The sequence below is a fragment of the Bidens hawaiensis genome, unplaced genomic scaffold (assembly GCF_021521415.1).
Source record: "Bidens hawaiensis isolate Kalapana, Puna unplaced genomic scaffold, B.hawaiensis_p1.1 tig00028023_1, whole genome shotgun sequence".
Taxonomy (NCBI): Eukaryota; Viridiplantae; Streptophyta; class Magnoliopsida; order Asterales; family Asteraceae; genus Bidens; species Bidens hawaiensis.
In genome coordinates this window covers 82,535-100,455 of record NW_027494548.1, presented here as the reverse complement: position 1 = coordinate 100,455, position 17,921 = coordinate 82,535, and the positions used below count along the sequence as shown (strand labels likewise).

The following is a 17,921-nucleotide window of genomic DNA, read 5'->3' as shown; positions in this document are numbered from 1 at the left end:
AGGTGTATAATTTGAACCTAAATATAAACCAAGCACTGCATCATGTGTACAACTTCAAAACAATGCCTACAATGAAAACTTGAAGCAAGCATGCTTACATACATATAAAACAATGCCTACCACTTTATGTCATACTCTTTGCATACAGACATACATTTATATACATATACATACATCCTGTTGTATTCAACAATCACGGCATTAAGACGGAAGTTACAATCACAGAAGCACAAAGTACAACACCAAAGGGTCTTCCAACACAAGCGCAATCTAACCAGAATCATGATGCTTTCTTTCCTCTTGTATGGACTGGAAAATCCGTGCAACAGATGCAGTTGCCGACCGTGCATTATGAGGTACAACTCTAATAACACGAGGTGGGCCCGTTGTTTCAACCAACCGAGAAGCTTCAGGGGCAGGACTGCCCCTGGAAGCCAGAGGAGTGGTTGGAAAAAGAGGAAGGGCGTTTTGGTCTTTTGTCTTATCGCTTCGACTGCTTGCTGTACTGGCTTGGACCTCAGTATCTTTAGAAGAAATATTATTCTTGACCGTGTTTGGAATGACTGTGTGTCCGTTTTTCTCGGTTTGAACGTCGGTTGAGCCTTGGTTGAAGGGCTTGATTGGCTCGACTGTGGTGGAGCTTGAGACCAATGTGTTAGCCATTTGCATACCGTAAGAAGGGAAGTAACCGTGACTAGCCGGGAGTGGGGTGAACGGGTTAACCCCTAAGGACCCTTCATAATAATGACGGTGATGATGATGTGATGGTGATGCACCATAGCTTGGGATATTATACCCTGCTTAGTATTCAAAATTGCAAATTTAGCTTGTGAAAATCACAAAACCAACATACTGTATACTGAAGTCCTTAAAACTTATTTAAACTTGTGTTTGTAAACGATGTTTTTTACAATTTCACATGTTCATTTAAGCAAAGTTCAGTGACTTTAATATTTCAAAACTGGTGTAAAAATTAGGGGTGTGCCTGAAATTGGGAAAACCAATCCCTGACTGAAATAACTGGGCCTAAACAAAAACAAATGGTTTGGTTTATTTTTCGTAAAAACCGAATTTTCGGTTTGGCTGCAGTTTTGCATGTAATTAAAACCGAAAAAACTGAACCGAATTTATGGATTTCAATTTGGATGTTGGGTAATTTATAAAGACTTAATAAATAATGTAACCCAAATATTTTAGCCCAAATGTATAATAATCAAGTAATCATTAAATAACAAGATTTCGGCCAAATTATTTATTTTGGGCCAAAATTTCTTTTTTTTTTGGGCCCAAAGATGTTAATTCCAAATGGTAAAACCCAAAAGCCGAACTGAACTCAAACAGAAAAAAACCAAAACTCAAAAGCTTAAAAATTGTATAATAATCAATTAATCATTAAGTAACAAAAATATTTAGGCCAAACTTTTTGGTTCAGCCCAAAAATTTCAAGCCCAGATGGTAAAACCAAAGTAAAAAATGGAAACCGAACGTCTTTGAAAACTAAATAACCGAAATTCCGGTTTTCGGTCCCGTAAAAGTCCAAAACTGACCCATGCAACCCCCCCAGTAAAAGTTTCTATAAAAATCGCAAGCATTAAAATAAAATTGACGAAAAGACCAAAAGTCAAAGAAGACTTTACCAGGCCCAGGCATGGAACCAAGAGGACCACATCCACCATAAACTGGATTCATGAACCCTGGAGCAGGGTACGGTTTGTAAACAAGTCCCTCAGATGGAGACATAACAGGAATCAACCATTGGGGTCCAGGTCCAGGTCCAGGTCCAGGTCCAGGTCCAGGTCCAGGTCCAGGTCCAGGTCCAGGTGGCAGGCTAAAATTCCAAGAGCCCATATTTTGATCAGATGGTGGCAGCGGGTGCCCCCCAAACGGTCTGCAGTTCGTTGTCTGACTGCCATTTTGCACAGAAGATAGAGACACCTTGCCAACCGCATTCTCGGCTGAGAATTCCATGTCATCGTTCGGTTTCTCAAGGTTGTTTATGTTCTTAGGTGTATCAATAGTGGACTTCATAATATACTCGATAGGAATTTTCTTGATTGGTGAAACTTTTGGTGGTTTTGTTATATACGCGTTTTCTTCAACCAAAAGATGAGGCGATCCGGCAATTAATCTCTGAACCTGTTTTACATAATTAAGTTTTAATCATTCGTGTTACATTTAGTGTCCATCAAAGCGTTTTAAAATTTTGATTTAATGCACAAAACCTTTTAAATCATTTTACTTAAAAGCGAGTAGATAATTTCATATATACCCCTGAAAACTTGAATAATAACATATTTACCTGAAAAAATTCATGTCATCAAATATACTTGGATAAGATAATAAGAATCTGAAGTGTAAGAAGCATGAGAAGGGTGTAATGATCATATTGTGAGTATTCCTTATTGTTGTGGCTGTGTTGAAAAACTTTTACCGGTTTTCAACCTGTTTGACCCGTTTCCTTTTTTTCATATATATGTAGATATATGGATATAAGTTATGAAGTCTCTAAAACCATTTCTCTTGTTTCAAATCACATACCGCATGGCCAAACTCATGAAAAAGTTAAGAGGCACTTATAAGAAAGAGTATCCAAGGAATCATCTAACTCCAAAACCGCACACGCACATCGGTTCAATGGGCTACAGTTTCTCTAAAAAGTCTGGTTAGTAATTCCATGTCCAAATTTTTGTTCTTTTCATTTTATTTTTATCGAGAAAATTATAATAAAATTAGGTTTAGTTTTATAATCTGTGTTTACAGAGATTTTGCTTTACATGTGTCATCAATTCATGCTAACATTGTTCAAATACCAGAGCTTGAATATTTCTTCTCATGTATGTGGATTGGACAAATATAGATGTTCTCAAGTACCTAAATAGGTCGAGCCAAACTGGGTAATTATACAGTACATGCCCAAGTGAGTTGGGTATGGACCAGCTTTGTTTGTCCAGTTTTTCAAATTTATAAATATAACATACAAGAAAGCGATGTGGACCTGTTAAGTTTCTTGAACGGGCCAGTTGGGTTACGGGTCAAACATATACAAGCCAAATTGAGGTTTTTTTAATGCTCTTGGTAAATTAGATATTGTATTAAATCATAAAGGAATAAGTTAAATTTTATTTTTTTTCTTACCCTAAGTAGCATGAAAAAGGGAATAAAAATATCTGCTTAACCATTTATTTCTCACCCAACCAACATGTGTTTCTAACCTAAAATAAAGTTCAGTTTATTCTTTGTCATATCTTACCTAACTCGCTTAGGAACAGGTAGATTCAAATCACGTTTATATCTCTTAACGAGTCAAACCAAGTCCTTTGAGACTCGAATAATCTGTTGCTATTGCTAAACGAGATTTTGTTTATGTTTCATCTCTTAACGAGTCAAATGTAGGTGTCAAAGGTGTTCTAAATGTATCTTCTATTTTAAATTTCTGTAAAGCATATGAAAGTGTTGCGATTGACCCGACTCGATGAAAAGACAGTAGCTTTTTAGGAATATTACCTAAATTACTGGTAACTATGTCAATATCAAAATTCATATCAAGAACATACCTGCATCTAGTTAGGAACTCAAGTCGGCAACTTTTGTAACTATTAGCAAAACTTAATGTATCTGCTACTACACTTGGTGCGGGCCATTAAAAGCTATCAAATGTCTTATTTAGTCTACTTAATATAATGCTGTTTGGATAAAAACAAGCAAATTTACTTTATGGTAACTCAAGCCCAAAACCTGCTGTAGCGCGCGGACACAACTCTATCCTGATTTATTTATGATAAACTGACATTTGTAAACTTAACACTGATTCCTTCCTGGTCTTACAAAAATAGCTGTTGGCTAGTTTACATCATTCATTTTGCTATTTTTGGTAGCATTTATGTAATCAAAATTCAAATCTTATTTTTTACTTATATAATGTTTGTAGATGGTCGATCAGATAGCATTGTGCAAGACATGAGAATTTGGTATGGTCCTGCATTGACAAGGTATATTGTTTTCATACAATCCTTAAAAACATTAAATTTAATTATAGATGTTATACATCATAATTAAATATTAGTAGTCTTCTTTCCTGGTTGGCAAACATATTTGGATTGGTCAGATAGAAAGTGGCACCGGAGGTCATATAAATCTCAAGATAGTACCCCAAGCTTCTTAAAGACCTCACGCTACACTCATTTCATTTAGTTATCTCATGTACTAATAATATTACTCTTTAGTGTGACCCCAAGGTCAAAATGGTCCGGGCTGGATTGACTGTGTTGACAACGCCCTTGCGGTTCTCACAAATCATGAGTAACCAATTACTTATTTTGTACTGCAGGCTTTTGATGCTAGCCTGTATTTCACAAGTGCTGAAAAGGTGAAAAATATATAAGTTTTTCCACTTTATCATGATACTTTGACTTTTAGGTCAAAGGCGTTACATTCTAAAACAATATTTGATACGATGATTCTATATGTTTTTAAAATCAATCTCTTTGTGGCTACCACTAGGGGTGTGCAACCGTCGGTTTGGTTCGATTGTAGGCTCAAACCAAAATTTTGGTTCTTCAAAAATGTTCATTTTAGTTGTCACAATGGGTTCTGTTCGGTTTGTTTGCAGTTCTGTCATTTAGGCTTGAAATTTTTAAACCAGAAGAACGGATGGTCCTAAAAGTAATTTGGATCTATATTTTTTTTTGTTAACCAATGATTAAGTGATTGTTACACATTTTGACCACCAACATTTTTGGGCTACACCATTTATATGATTCAAACATTGACGGTTTCTCTTTTTTACATTTTTAGTAATCTTGCCAGGTGCTATTGGATTGAAGCTAAATAGGCATAAATCAAATGATGTATACAAAGAGGTATTTAGAGATTCATGAATTATAAATGTAAATTTGTTATTATTTTCATTATTATATGTAATACATTTTCCATCTATAAGATGTATATGCGAATTTAAGAATTTTATGGATTGTTACATTCCATGTGTTGCACGGGTTCTAAAGCTAGTATTAACTATAAGTAAAAGTAGTTGTATGAGTAGTTAAAAATTAAATTACTAGTAGATAGTAGTTTTCGTAACTAGATTTGACATGCTAAATGCTTTAAAAAGCACAAAATGTTTTCCGGGTCAACCAACCGTACCAAAATTTCCTATTTTGACTCGTTGCCCAACCAGTTGAGCCGCCAATTCTAAGCAAAACAGTAAGATGGCCCAACACTTTTGACTGAAAGAATCGTATGAGAAAAAGAGTGATAATTCAGGGATATTGGTTAAAAACCATATAGGCAGTTGACTCGACTTACCTTTATCAATCTGTGGAGCTCGAACACTTGAACAGCAAACACTCTCTGTTGGCTGCAAACAAAAGGACACAAAATGAGACGCGCTCAAACACAGTCAGCATATTATAGGAACCTATGTAGCACGGGAACGGGGACGATACGGGTACGGGTAATGACAAAACTCAAAATCCAAGATACGGGTACGGTAAAGGTACGGCAAAAGAAATATAAAAAAGATAAAAAATATATTAAACAAAGTCCAAATTAGAATTTACTTATCATGATATAGTTTACTAAGTTATAAGCAATAGTATATTAAAAAAAATCAGCTTAGTTAAATAAACTAACAAATATATAACAGCATAATAAGTAAAATATTCAAGTAACATAAAAGGACTGACCGACTGAGTGACTGACTTTAATTTAGAAGTCTATACATGTTGTCGATACCCCATGATGGAGGGTTAAAGTAAACATAAATTTTTTGTTGACCTAGTCAAATGTAAATGCAAATGAATTAGTACACAACAATATTATATTATTATTAATATTTTATATTTTTAAATAAAATACAAATGATTTAAAGACCTAGAAGACCGTGCAATGCATCTTCTTCCCCTATCCCTGCTTTAACTATATCATCGTTGTAACCGCTAGTAAAGTAGCCGGAATATTATATAGAAACGTCACCGATGCTGTGTTGGATCCGTCCCCATTTACCAGAATCGTTAGGGAAACGTTTCAGTGGCTTTTCGGTCGCATTCCCGTCCCCGGGACCGGTACTCAACCCTTGGGGGCGTCCCCATGCTTCATAGATAGGAACTTAGGGCGCTCGTTTCACAGAATGGATTGGAATTGGAAAGAATTGGATTTGGAATCTGAGCATTCCAATAGGAATTGGAATTGGAAGGAACTGAAATTCAATTCCATTCTTGACGTGTTCGTTTGACAAATGAATTGTAATCTATCACCACCAATATCACCGCAGCTCCAGCCAACGCCACCACCTTCAGGTAGGGGTGGCAAATGGGTTGGGCTGGGTCGAACGGGTCATGAGTTGAAGCAGGTTTGGGTCAGAACATGTCAATTAAAAAAAGGGTTGTTTTGGTTTGGGTCGGAACAGGTTTTGGGTTTTTTTTTCCTTAACGAGGATAAAGGAGGAAACATTTTAGTTTTTTTAAATTTTATGTTTTTATTTATATTTTACGTTATGATTTTTTTATTTTTTAGGGGCTTTCTATTAAGATAAAAAAAACCCCTCAAAAAAATATTCAAAAATAATAATAATAAATTAATAACTCAAAATGTAAATCAAAAACAAAAAAAGTAAAATAACTAAATGTTTTATTCGTTGTCCTTGTTTAAAAAAAACTCGAGAAATGAGACGAACCGACCAGGGGCGACCAAACGCGAATCGATCCCGGGCGTCGACCCGAACGCGAACCGACCCGGGCGTCGAACCGAACGCGAAGACACCCGAGACGTCGATCTATCAAAGATTCCTATTAATTTAGTTGAATTCCTTCACATTTTGGAAGGATTTGGAATTCGTTTATTTAAAGGAATTTGAACAAATTGAATTCCAATTCTTTGACAACCGAACACGCCAAAATGAAATTAAGATTCCAATTCCAACGAAACGAGCATGCCATGCCATGGGATTTTAATTCCAATTCCTTTGAATTCCCACGAATTCTGTGAAACGAGCGCACCCTTAGGGTTTTTTAATCTATTCACAAACACTTTCTGTAATGTTTTCAAATTAAAGTTGCATATTTGCCCATATAAAATGAGAACAAAAAATAAATAAAATAGATTGCAAATTAAATTGAGCATCAATGCTTTTTTTAGTTTGAAACACACAAATCTTAAAAATAATGTAGACAAAGAAGTGAAAAGGTTCAAAACTGACCCAAAACATCATCCCTAACACAGTTTTAAATTCAAATTCAGTCATAATATTTACCAAGTTAGTAACTTTTTTAGAACTTCAAAAGCTATGCAAACTAACCAATATTTAAATAGTTCGATTTAAGATCAAATGACCTGGTAACTGGTCAAAAACAATGCCATGACATCAAACCCGAAAATTTAATGAACAAAAGAACTTACTTGACAATAGCTCTTCTTGCCTTCCAAAAATGTTTTTGACCAATAATCCCGACAACGTCATCAGGAGAAATATCAACTCCGCAAATCGAATCAACCATCGAATTCTCTGAAACCGCATCACCATCATTAGGGCTTCTCAAACCTTCTTTTTGAACTTCCCTTAACGGGACTGAATTATTCTCATAACCACTTGCTTTAGACGCCTCGTTTAACACACTATCACCCCACAAAGTGTTATCTGCCTGCAAGTCAACTCGACGATCCCTTACGTTCCTATTATTTGAGCCATTTGTCTCCTTAAATGAAGCTTTAATATTTTGTCGGGGCGGTTGATTTGAGATAGATGCAGCAAAACCTTGAGGGTTCTCTTTTTGAAACTTATTATTCTTTTGTTTAGCATTGTGATTATTTTCTCTATTTTGATGATTCTGACTTGTTCCAGATTGTTGGTCAAAGATTGGGACCGTAAAGTCATCTTCTTCTTGTCTCCTTTTATGTTCTTGTTGCACGCGGTGGTGGTTGAAATCGGATTGGCGAGTTTCTGGCTTCCTGATTGGGTGATTTGAAGAAGATTGTTGAAATGAAGAACGTGTGCCCCTTTCATTCATGGTCATCTAAATAACATGAAAACAATAAACTTGTTGGTCATCATTCAAAGTATTTAAAGTTTTCCCACCACTTGTAGCCATAATGTGAGTGTTAATTTGACATAGCGGAAGTTATCAACTTGTTCTATATCCCAATACGTGTACTAAGCTACTGGGTTAGAAACCCTTGTGTTGCACGGGTTGAATAAAAGAAAGATTAAATAGTTAGTAATGAAGATCTTGGAATTATAAATAATATTCTAAATTGAAATTATGTATATGTTACTAACTAATAATTAAATGTATTTGAAGTTAGATATCACACATAAGTTACTATCTTGGTTTTAAATTGTGCGATGCGCTTCAATCCGTTTTGACCAAAAAACCGATGCGGGATGCGGGATGCGTAAAGCGCATCACGTATTCGATACGCTCATTTTTTTAAAAATACTAAAATACTGAAACATGCCTAAAATATGCACATTCTTGTTGTCCCATCAAGCTAAATTCAACATCAAAATTGTACTCCTTACACTGATAAACAACTACCATTAGTACGATAGACTCTAAAGTGTAACTTATACAATATAAAACAACAAAAAACAGTACTATAAATTGATAAACTTATTCATGCAGTAGATCCAGCCCATTTATCCATTACAAAGTAAAAACCATCGTAAATAATAATATAAAATAAAAACCCTAAATACACAGATCCGGCCCATTTATCCACTAAAAATCCAGGCCCCTCAATAAAATTTAAAAAGACCCTAGAAGACAAAATGCGTGCAGCGTAGCGCGGTATGCGAACAGCCGCATAATGCAAAAACAGCGCAATATTGGCGCATCAAGGAAACGCATCGCATCAAGTGCTGTGATGTGCCCTAAGCATCACATCATCACAATATGCGCGCAAGACACGCGCATTTTGAAACCAATGTTATACATACTAAGGGGTGAAATAAGAGAAGCGGGAAAAAGAATCCTGGGTTCACAAAACTCTGACACGTGGCACAACGAATTACTTATGTATTAGGTATATAGAATATCGATTTAATCGACAATTATTAAAATCCTAAGAACCTTTTAGCCTATGTACACACTTCACAATTTCAAATATTGTCCTTCTAAAACTATGATGAAATCACAAAACACTTGTCAGATAAAATGTTAAGTTCCAACATCATAAGCTAACCACAGATCCAAAAATTTCAAACCCAATAGAAGTGCTATAACAAACTTTTTTAATTTCCAGAGGCATCAATCTCAACTAGTTTACTTATGAGCGGGTCGACTTGGGCTATTTTAAATCTCTAATGAGTCAATTAAATAAAAATAGCTAAAAATAAAACGGTTGGATTAAAATTCATCTAAAGTGTATTTTAATCCATACAACCTCCTAATAATTTTATTCAGTAAGTATTAAAATTATTATGCATTTAAAGTTTATACTATCAATTTGGATCCTTAAGGTTAATTTGCATACCGTTTCCGAAGCGTAATTTATATCACATACTCAAAACAATACTATCCTTACGAACAAACTAAAAGTATCAATTTGGGCTCTCAAGGTTCCTTTATATACCATTTTTAATAGTATCCTATAAGCAAAGTCACACATAGCACCAATATTTAGGTACGCATTAGGCAATACATATATGATAGCAATCAACATGAATCACTTCAAACCATAGCACAAATATATATATTTAACTCACCCGAGTTGAAGACGAGGGCACCCCACCATTGAACCTTTGTGAAGGGATACTAAGTTGTTCATAAAGAGCCATTTTGTTCCTAGGAGGTGCCCTTGGACCTCCTTTGTCTGTGTCATTCACATGAAGCCTTGGAAACATTGGCCACATTGCTTTATCATCATCTTTCCCTCTTTTCATTCTCACCTCCTTCAAAATTCAACCAAAAAATCAAATTACAATAACAATAATAAGAAGAAAATTGGATTTTAATAATCCTAACTATGACCTATTGGCCGATAACAATCCGTACTTGCACTTTGACCGGTGATAATCCTAACTTTCACTTTTGTTGCCAACTGCAATCCCGATAGCATAAACATCATAGATTTATACCTGATTTTCACTCGATTTCTCTCACAATAATGATTATAAATGAAACACAACAAAAAGTGAATATAAATTAAATGTGCATTGAGTGTAAAATCTATGATGATTATGCCACCGGGATTGTTATTATCGGATTACTATCGGCCAACAGGTGATAATTCGGATTATTAGAATCCAAAATTCCTAATAATAAGAATAATAACAAAAATAATGATAATAATAATAATAATAATAAAAAGAAATCAAAGTTCCTGTCAATTTCTTTAATTGATGTTTTTAATTCCAATTTCAAAAATTGATATTCAATTACACAAACTAATTAGAATTATAAATACTTACAGAACAAGAATGAAATCCTAAAATTGAAGATTCAGCACCATCCAAGAAGGAACCCACTTGGGTAATAACAAAATTGAAGCAAATTCAACTTCTGGGTTGTGAAATCAAGAAGCCCCAAATTTGCGAATTGGGTTTTTTTTTATTTAAATAAAGATTGCGAATTTGAATTCGAACGCTTAGATTATAAGCGTATATGATGAAATAGAGAAAGAAGAAAGAATAAAGATGAATCTTTCTTTGTAACAGAAATTGTTGATTCTGGAGGGTTGATATTATTGGCCAGAATTATTATTATTTTAGGTATTATATAATTTTAGGGGAAAAGGTTTGATGAAATTAAGATATGTTGAAAGTGCACAGGTGGGGCCCATGGGCTTGTAGATAAAATAAAATCTTGAAGGCAGGCAATTCACATAAATTAACTCATCATTCAATCCTATGTGATTACAAAATGCTTTGTAAAGAAACACCATTAAAATACCTGAAGAAACACTAATCGATCCCGGGCAGATTACGGATAATCTGGAGGGTTAAATAGATGTTTCCCACGAGGGGTTAGATCCGGCGAAGATGGTTCTTTTGATAACCTGCAAAACAGACACCGTGAGCTCGTCACTGAGAAGGGGGGTACCTCCTTGTGACCACCCTCCGGCGTGAGAATCAGACTAGATTGCTCTTGAATATAAGTGTATATTAAGAGAATGGCTAGAGCAGATATCAGGTAATATATCAAGATATGAGATATGAGATATGAGATAAGATGATACCATTTCAAGGTGTTGGAGTATTTATAGCCGAAGGTAGGTTTCCAAGCAGGTACAGCCGGCTGAATAGTGTTCCTGTTTTGCCAACTGTGGGCTACGCATATGCCATGCTGGTGGTTGGTGGGTAGGCAGCGGCTGATAGTGACCAGGCCGGCTGTGTACTATTCCTGTTCCACCAACTGCAGGCTATGCACGTCCTCCGACAGGTTGGTGAGTAGGCAGCGGCTAATAGTGACATACAGTACAAGAGCGTGCTGCTCGTCATACTGTTGTCAGTGAGCTGTCGTATCTTTGGTCAGATCTTTTGTCCATACCTCGTCAGGTACAGTACAAAAGATCCTCCAGTATCGTACGGACTGGCTTATTTGGGCGGGAGTTTTCCCGGCTTTGTGCGGGAGTGTTCCCGGCTTGCTCACTCCTTCTTCAGGTGACATTACTGAATTATTTAAGAGTTAAGTGCCTTGTGCGTGTAGCCTTGCTGCGCAGGTAGCCTTCCCTGATGGCTTGTATCCGCAGCTGCGGGTACAGGCGGAGTACTTCACCATTGGGAGGCTTTTCCTGCGGGAACAGCTTGCGTACTGCGCGTAAGGACGTCACGTCTCTGAGCATGGTGGGTCCTGCGGGCCCAGTTGGTTTCTGCGCAGACGTCCCTCAAGGGGTTGCGAGTTTAGCCTTTGCGCAGACGTCCCTGTTGAAGGTGAGTCTTGCGGGTTCAACTGCGCAGACGTCCCTCTTTGAGGTGAGTCTAGCGGGTCCAACTGGGCTCTGCTGGGACCTACTTCTTCAAGTCCCCCCAGTCCAATATTCTTCTCATGAATTGTTAATAAGTGAGGTGAACTTTTGGACTTAAGCAAAGGGTTTTGAAAAGGGTTTAGTTTTAAGGTTTTCCATGGGGATTCTTCCCGCGGAAGTCCTAATGTCACGTGCAGAAATTCCCGACTTTTCTGCTTGATCTTTGGGTATGATGCGGGTAGGTCTGTAACCTCCTCGCAAGTCAGGAGCGTTGAGTTCCAGTTGTGTAGATTCTCCATGAGGTTTTGGTAATTTTGAACATAGTGATCAATTATGTTAAACAACAAATTCCATCTTGGAGCTTCAAACAATCTAGTTCTCGATGTTCCCGCTATGCGGGGATGTTATTCCCGTTTCCGCAAGCATGGCCCAGGAGATCCTTCTTGGTTTCAATTCCCTGCATAGTGCTAGGTATGTGAAGGGTTTCGCTTTGACACTGTACCCGCACTTGTCTTATAGTTACTTTACTTCCAAGGTATTCCTGGCTTCAATTCCCTGCGAGTGCTAAGTATGTGAAGGGTTTTGCCTTGACACTGTACCCACACCCGTCTTATGGTTACTTGGTTGCCGAGGTATTCTTGGCTTCAATTCCCTGCATGTGCTAAGTATGTGAAGGGTTTTGCCTTAACACTGTACTCGCACCTGTCTTATAGTTACTTGGTTGCCAAGGTAAGGGTATATTCCCGCTTACTTTTGAATCTTTTTGAATTTTTTTTGAATTTCGAAGAGTTGGTGAAAGGATAAGAACAGTCCCAACTGTTGAAAGGACGGTTGAGTAGTCCGACGGTTTCTTCTGACAGTTTCAGGACGTGCAGGAAGTTATGGCGACGTGACAGTATATGGTCATTCCAGACGCTTTTTCAGGCGCGTGGGCGCGAGTTTTCGGGCGCGTGGCCGCGAAATTTATGGCACGCGTCCTTTCAACAGCTGTTGCCCGCTTGCTCTTTGCCACGTGTCATAGTTTCATTGCACCTGCGATTTCTCTCTCTTCCGCATTAAATTCATCGCATTTATTGCGATGAGTATATAAAGGGGGAGGGAGTGCATCTTAATCCACACTTTCACTTCTTTCTTCTTCAAGCGATTTCCGGCGAATACTCTAACCTTTCTGTCGAGCATTCTCCTGAAATCGTTGCTTTTCATCCTTCCAGAATGTCTTCTTCCCATGATGTTGAGGCTACTGCCGAGGAGTCTGACGTGTTCGTCGAGAATCCGTCGTCCACTTCTGATAAGGACGATAAGAGTACTGCTGGCGAGTGCCAGTGTGCTCTTCCCGTCGGCCAGTATCAGTATATCGTCAGGAAGTTCATGCTCGAGCCTTTCGAGCCTGAGTTTCCTGAGCCACACCAGACGGTGTATAATGCCCCCAATGGCAAAATATGGGTGTATGCTGCATTCTTCATCTATGGGAATCTCAGGTTCCCATTGACGAAGTATGTATACCGTGTTCTGGAGAGACACGGTGTGCACCTGACGGAGGTACACCCAATGGCGATCGCAAAGATCCGCCATTTTGAATGGGTGTGCCTCATTCTGGGCGTGGAGCCCCATGTCGACCGCCTGATGACCTTCTATTCTTGGAGGTGCATCCAGGGGTGGTATACCTTGGTCAATCGGATCAAGGGTCTGAAGATCTGCGCAACCGAGCGCAGTCTTCTGTCTTGGAAGCGGGAGTTCTTCTATATCTCCGCTCGCGTCGTCCCGATAGCGATGACGTTTAAGAACGGGAGAGCTCTCCCGAACCTTCACGCCTCCAACTATGAGGAGGCGGAATGGTTCGCCAAGATTTCCCGGATCCAGTCTCCGGTTTACCGCTTTGCGGAGTCCGGGATGGTGATGCTCGGGATGAGCCGGGTGTGGAAGAATGCTGGGGCGGAGGCGCCGCAGATTCCCATCGTCCTTGAATACGGTTTGAACTCTATCCCTTACGGTATGCTTCACATCTTTTTGCTGATTTAGGGTTTTTCCGCTAAACTGTTTTTTCTTTTTTCAGAGGGAAACGATTTGCAATCGCTTCTGTACCCGCGGGAAGCTGATGGTCCCGCTCGGATGGGTACCCGTGCTCTTGATGAGAACGAGTTGCCCATCTTGGAGCAAACGAGGGATCGGTTTGTGGAGGTCTACCCGCCGGGCCACCCGATTCTGAGCGCCACGCGGCCATGTAAGGAGTTATTTAACCCTCGCCCTCTCAATGCTGAAACCTCTGCCGGAATTCCTCTAATTCTGTCATCTTCTGATGAGGAATCCGCAGACGGTCCTTTCTTGAAGCGGAAGAAGAAGGCTGCTGGCGGAAAGGGCAAGGCGAAGGTTGCCTCCACCTCCGATCAGGGGAACCGGTCAAACTCGGAGACCGAGAGCGAGGAGGCGGCGGGGAACCCAGGTGGTGTTGAGACCACTGCTCCGGAGGCTGAGACGACTGTCACCTCCGAGCAGCCCAGGACGACGACGGTGACCGGTATGAAGCGGCCGGCTCCATCGGGTTCGTCCCCGCCTGTTCGCACCTTCAAGCTCAAAAGGACCCGTAAGTATAAACTTCCTTTCTTAACTGCATAGCTTTCCGCCGTTATACTTATGTCTTCTTTGTGCAGGCGTGGATGCTACCGCATTCCAGGGTGGAGCGGGGAGGAGCACCTCCGGACCCATGACGGTAGGCTTGGCCAACCTACTTGAGGCGATGACCCAGGCGACTGTGCCTGCTTCAGTTGGTTCAGTTGCTCACCCGGTTGAGCCAACTGTGACGACGTCCCGCCGGCTGTCAGTGCCATATTCACTGATTACTTCACTGAGCCGGCGGTGAGTGTTTCTGTGGATTCTTCCACAGCCGCGGCCGCGGTTGTGAGTTCACCTCCATTGGTTTCTACCACGGCGGCCTCCACTATGCCTCCTCCGGCGCCGGCGACTACGGCCGGTCCTTCAGGTATGTCCGGTGTTGGGGCGTCAAGCCAATCTCTGCCTCCCTCCCATCTGCCTGACCTCTTGGATGGATATCCGTTAGGTTCGGGTGATGGGTTTGGCGGCTACAGGCCTGTCGTCGACCCTACAGGTGCGTAGGGTTATTTTGGCCTTTTTATTATTTTATTTTATATATATTATTTTTTTTTATCATCTTTTCCTAACTGCTTTTTGCTTTTGCAGTGTCGGATTCCAATGAAGTGTATGTTCCACGATGGAACATCCGCCGATGAACAACCCTTCGGACGCCTGTAGAATGCGTCGAATGGGCGCGCCACGCCGCCCCAAGGGGGGCGCTGGGGGAAGCAATGTCAAGCTACCAGGAGGGTAGGTTGACAAATGAGCTCCGGATTCTCCTAGCCCGGATGCAGCCGCGCGTTGAGCTGCTTTGTCGTGAAAACGACAAGTTAAAAGCAGCTCGTATCCAAGAAGTAGCTCAAGCGCGGGCTGTCCGGGAGGAGAACAGGAGGCTCTCCGCCGTTGCTGCGGAGAAGGAGAAGGCCTTCAAGGCCCTTGAAGTTGAAGTTCAGGCCCGTCTCGAGGCCCGTTCCAAGGCTGCCCAAACAGTTAACGAACACTTCGGTTAGCTAAGGAAACCGCTCGGAACGCAACTGAGAGGGCCACCATTGCTGAAGCTGTTGCTGAGCCTCTACGCACCGAGAATGAGGAGCTTAAAGCCAAATTAGAGAGGCTCCAGCAGGCTCATGATGCCTTGGCCATGGAAGACGCCAAGAAGCTCCAAGAGATCTTGGACCAGAGGGGCGTGCTTGACCATACTGAGCGTAAGCTAAAGGGCGTCAAAGAGGCTGCGGCTAAAGAAGTGTTGCTTGCCAACCTTAACAAAAGTGAAGCCGAACGCGCCCGTAACCAAGCTCAAGCTGCCCTCCAGGAGGCTCTGGTTACCAAGGAATGGCTTCTACGAGAAGCGTTGTCGCAGGTAAGCTTAGCTTCATAACGTCTTTACGCTTTTCTTTGCACTAAGAAAAGGTTTTGATACTTGTATTTTTTCTTGTAGGTTGTGCATCGGGTTTTCACGGACACATCATACGACGATGCCATGAGCGCAGCCCTCAACGCTTCTCATGCGGATGGGGAAAAGGCTGGCTTCCTGCTTGGTCTAGGGTTCGTTGAGAAGGGCATCCCGCCTTCCAACTTCCCTTTATATGATGTGGATACTGAAGCTGCTTATGACCAAGCAGTGAACCAGTATGCTGCCTTCCCGCATCCAGTGGTGGAGAAGGTGAACGAAGTTGCTGCTGCTGATGATGGGTTAACCATTCTCAAGACCTTCCTTGAACCGCCACAGCCAAGTGATGGTGCGGGTAAAAGTGGGTTTGGAGGAAGTGGTCCTGAAGCTTGAACCTTTAGATCCCTTTCCACTGTTAGGATAGGTTTATGTTTTTGTATAGATTTACACTCTTGTAGGCGGGTAGATACCCGGCCATTCTTGTAATACTTGAATTTTTATAGAATGTAAATCCTTTGTGCGGGTAGGACCGTCACTCTTGCTTTATAAACGTTGTACGACTTGCTCATGCATATTATAGTTTAATTTGGCACTTGTTTTGCCGCATAAACAATGTATGATTCGCTTGTGCATACTGTAGTTTAACTTAGCAATTTCTTAAGTACTTTGAATAAGTTAACCTATCAACGTGGCAGATAATAGGTTAAAGTTTTGCTTCCTCTTTCGTGATTGTGCGGGTAAGACCGTCACTTGCACTTAGTAGGATGGCTAAACTTTACCTATATCTGACCTGCGTGGAGGTTTTCCTCATTTTTTCCTTGAAGATATTTTCTAAGTGTTCTGAATAAGTTAACCGTTCGACGCGCGGTTGTCGATAGGTTAAAGTTCAGTTTCCTCTATCATGATTGTGCGGGTAAAACCGTCACTTGCATTTAGTAGGATGACCAAACTTTACCTATGGCTGACCTGCGTGAAGGTTTTCCTCATCTTTTCCTTAGAAATTCTTGCCGTTTTTTGTGTTTATGCGGGTTTTGCCGCATTCCACACGCAACGACTTCTTTTCACTTATTTATGCGGTGAAAACCGGCATATCAGTGTTTTGAATAAATTAACCGTTCGACGCGCGGTTGTCAATAGGTTAGTTCGGTGTCCTCTATCATGATTTGTGCGGTTAGGACCGGCACTTTCATTTAGTAGGATGATCAAACTTTACCTATGACTGACCTGCGTGAAGGCTTTCCTCATCTTTTCTTTAGAAATTTATCGTTCTGTGTTTATGCGGGTTTTGCCGCCTTCCACATGCAACGACTTGTTTTCCCACTTATGTATGCGGTGAAGACCGGCATATCAGTGTGGAAAGCTCATTAAGCATAAATGTAAGATCATCAGCGTCAATGTGATAAGGAGAATCATTTCCATTAGAAGTGGCTCTGGGCCTTTTCTTTTACAAGTTTGGAATTGATCTACATGCAGACTGTGTAATTGAGCTCCATTCCATGTTGTTGGGAGTGTCATCGAGCCTTTCGAGCCGATATGCACTTGGTTCGGAATCTCGTTGTTTACGCAGTATGTAGTCTCCGATATTGAAGCTGCAGTTTTATTCGTGTTTTCCCCAACTGGGGTTCTACACGCATTAGCCTGCTCAGCGTTCATTACGCCACGAGGTGCGTGAGCGTCCCATCTCTGACAAATGCTTCGACGATGTCCTTCAAGTCCACGCATTCCTCGGTGTTGTGGCCTCTTGTCCTGTGGAAGTCACAGAATTTGCTCTGATCAGCGTTGTGACGCTCTCGGATTATTGGAGCCTTTGCCCATGGGAGTCTCTCGGTGTCGAATATCTCGGTGACGCTTTTGGTGAGTGGCGTCCATCTGGAGTTCCGGTTTGACGACGGCATGTTATCCTTTCTGCCTAACCGAGGGTGCGAGCCGGATGAGGTGTCAAAGTTTACCCTTGACTGCCAAATGCCTAGCTTCCTCTTTTTGTTTAGTCGGGCGGTAAGGACATTGTTTTCTCTTGTTTTCTGGGTGTAGAGGTTTGTGC

At 40.6% G+C, this 17,921-nt stretch overlaps 1 protein-coding gene across 1 annotated transcript; it reads right to left on the bottom strand.

Moving 5' to 3' along the window:
- Nucleotides 1–35: 35 nt before the first annotated feature.
- Nucleotides 36–9,897, bottom strand: LOC143576189 (protein EARLY FLOWERING 3-like). The gene is made up of 5 exons (XM_077060342.1): nt 9,701–9,897; nt 7,396–8,009; nt 5,305–5,356; nt 1,638–2,136; nt 36–797 (listed from the first exon to the last, which is right to left on the bottom strand). Exons 1-5 carry the CDS (start codon nt 9,875–9,877, stop codon nt 271–273), a joined length of 1,869 nt encoding a protein of 622 aa, XP_076916457.1. The 5' UTR covers nt 9,878–9,897; the 3' UTR covers nt 36–270.
- Between the last annotated feature and the right edge of the window lie 8,024 nt (nt 9,898–17,921).

Bases quoted from the DNA above. Each gene is read 5' to 3' on its own strand.
- LOC143576189 (XM_077060342.1), bottom strand. From the start codon at position 9,877: ATGAAAAGAGGGAAAGATGATGATAAAGCAATGTGGCCAATGTTTCCA. The intron at 8,010-9,700 runs GTGAGTTAAATA...CATGTTATTTAG, and splicing joins TGCCCTCGTCTTCAACTCGG to ATGACCATGAATGAAAGGGG. The intron at 798-1,637 runs GTAAAGTCTTCT...AATACTAAGCAG, and splicing joins TGGTTCCATGCCTGGGCCTG to GGTATAATATCCCAAGCTAT.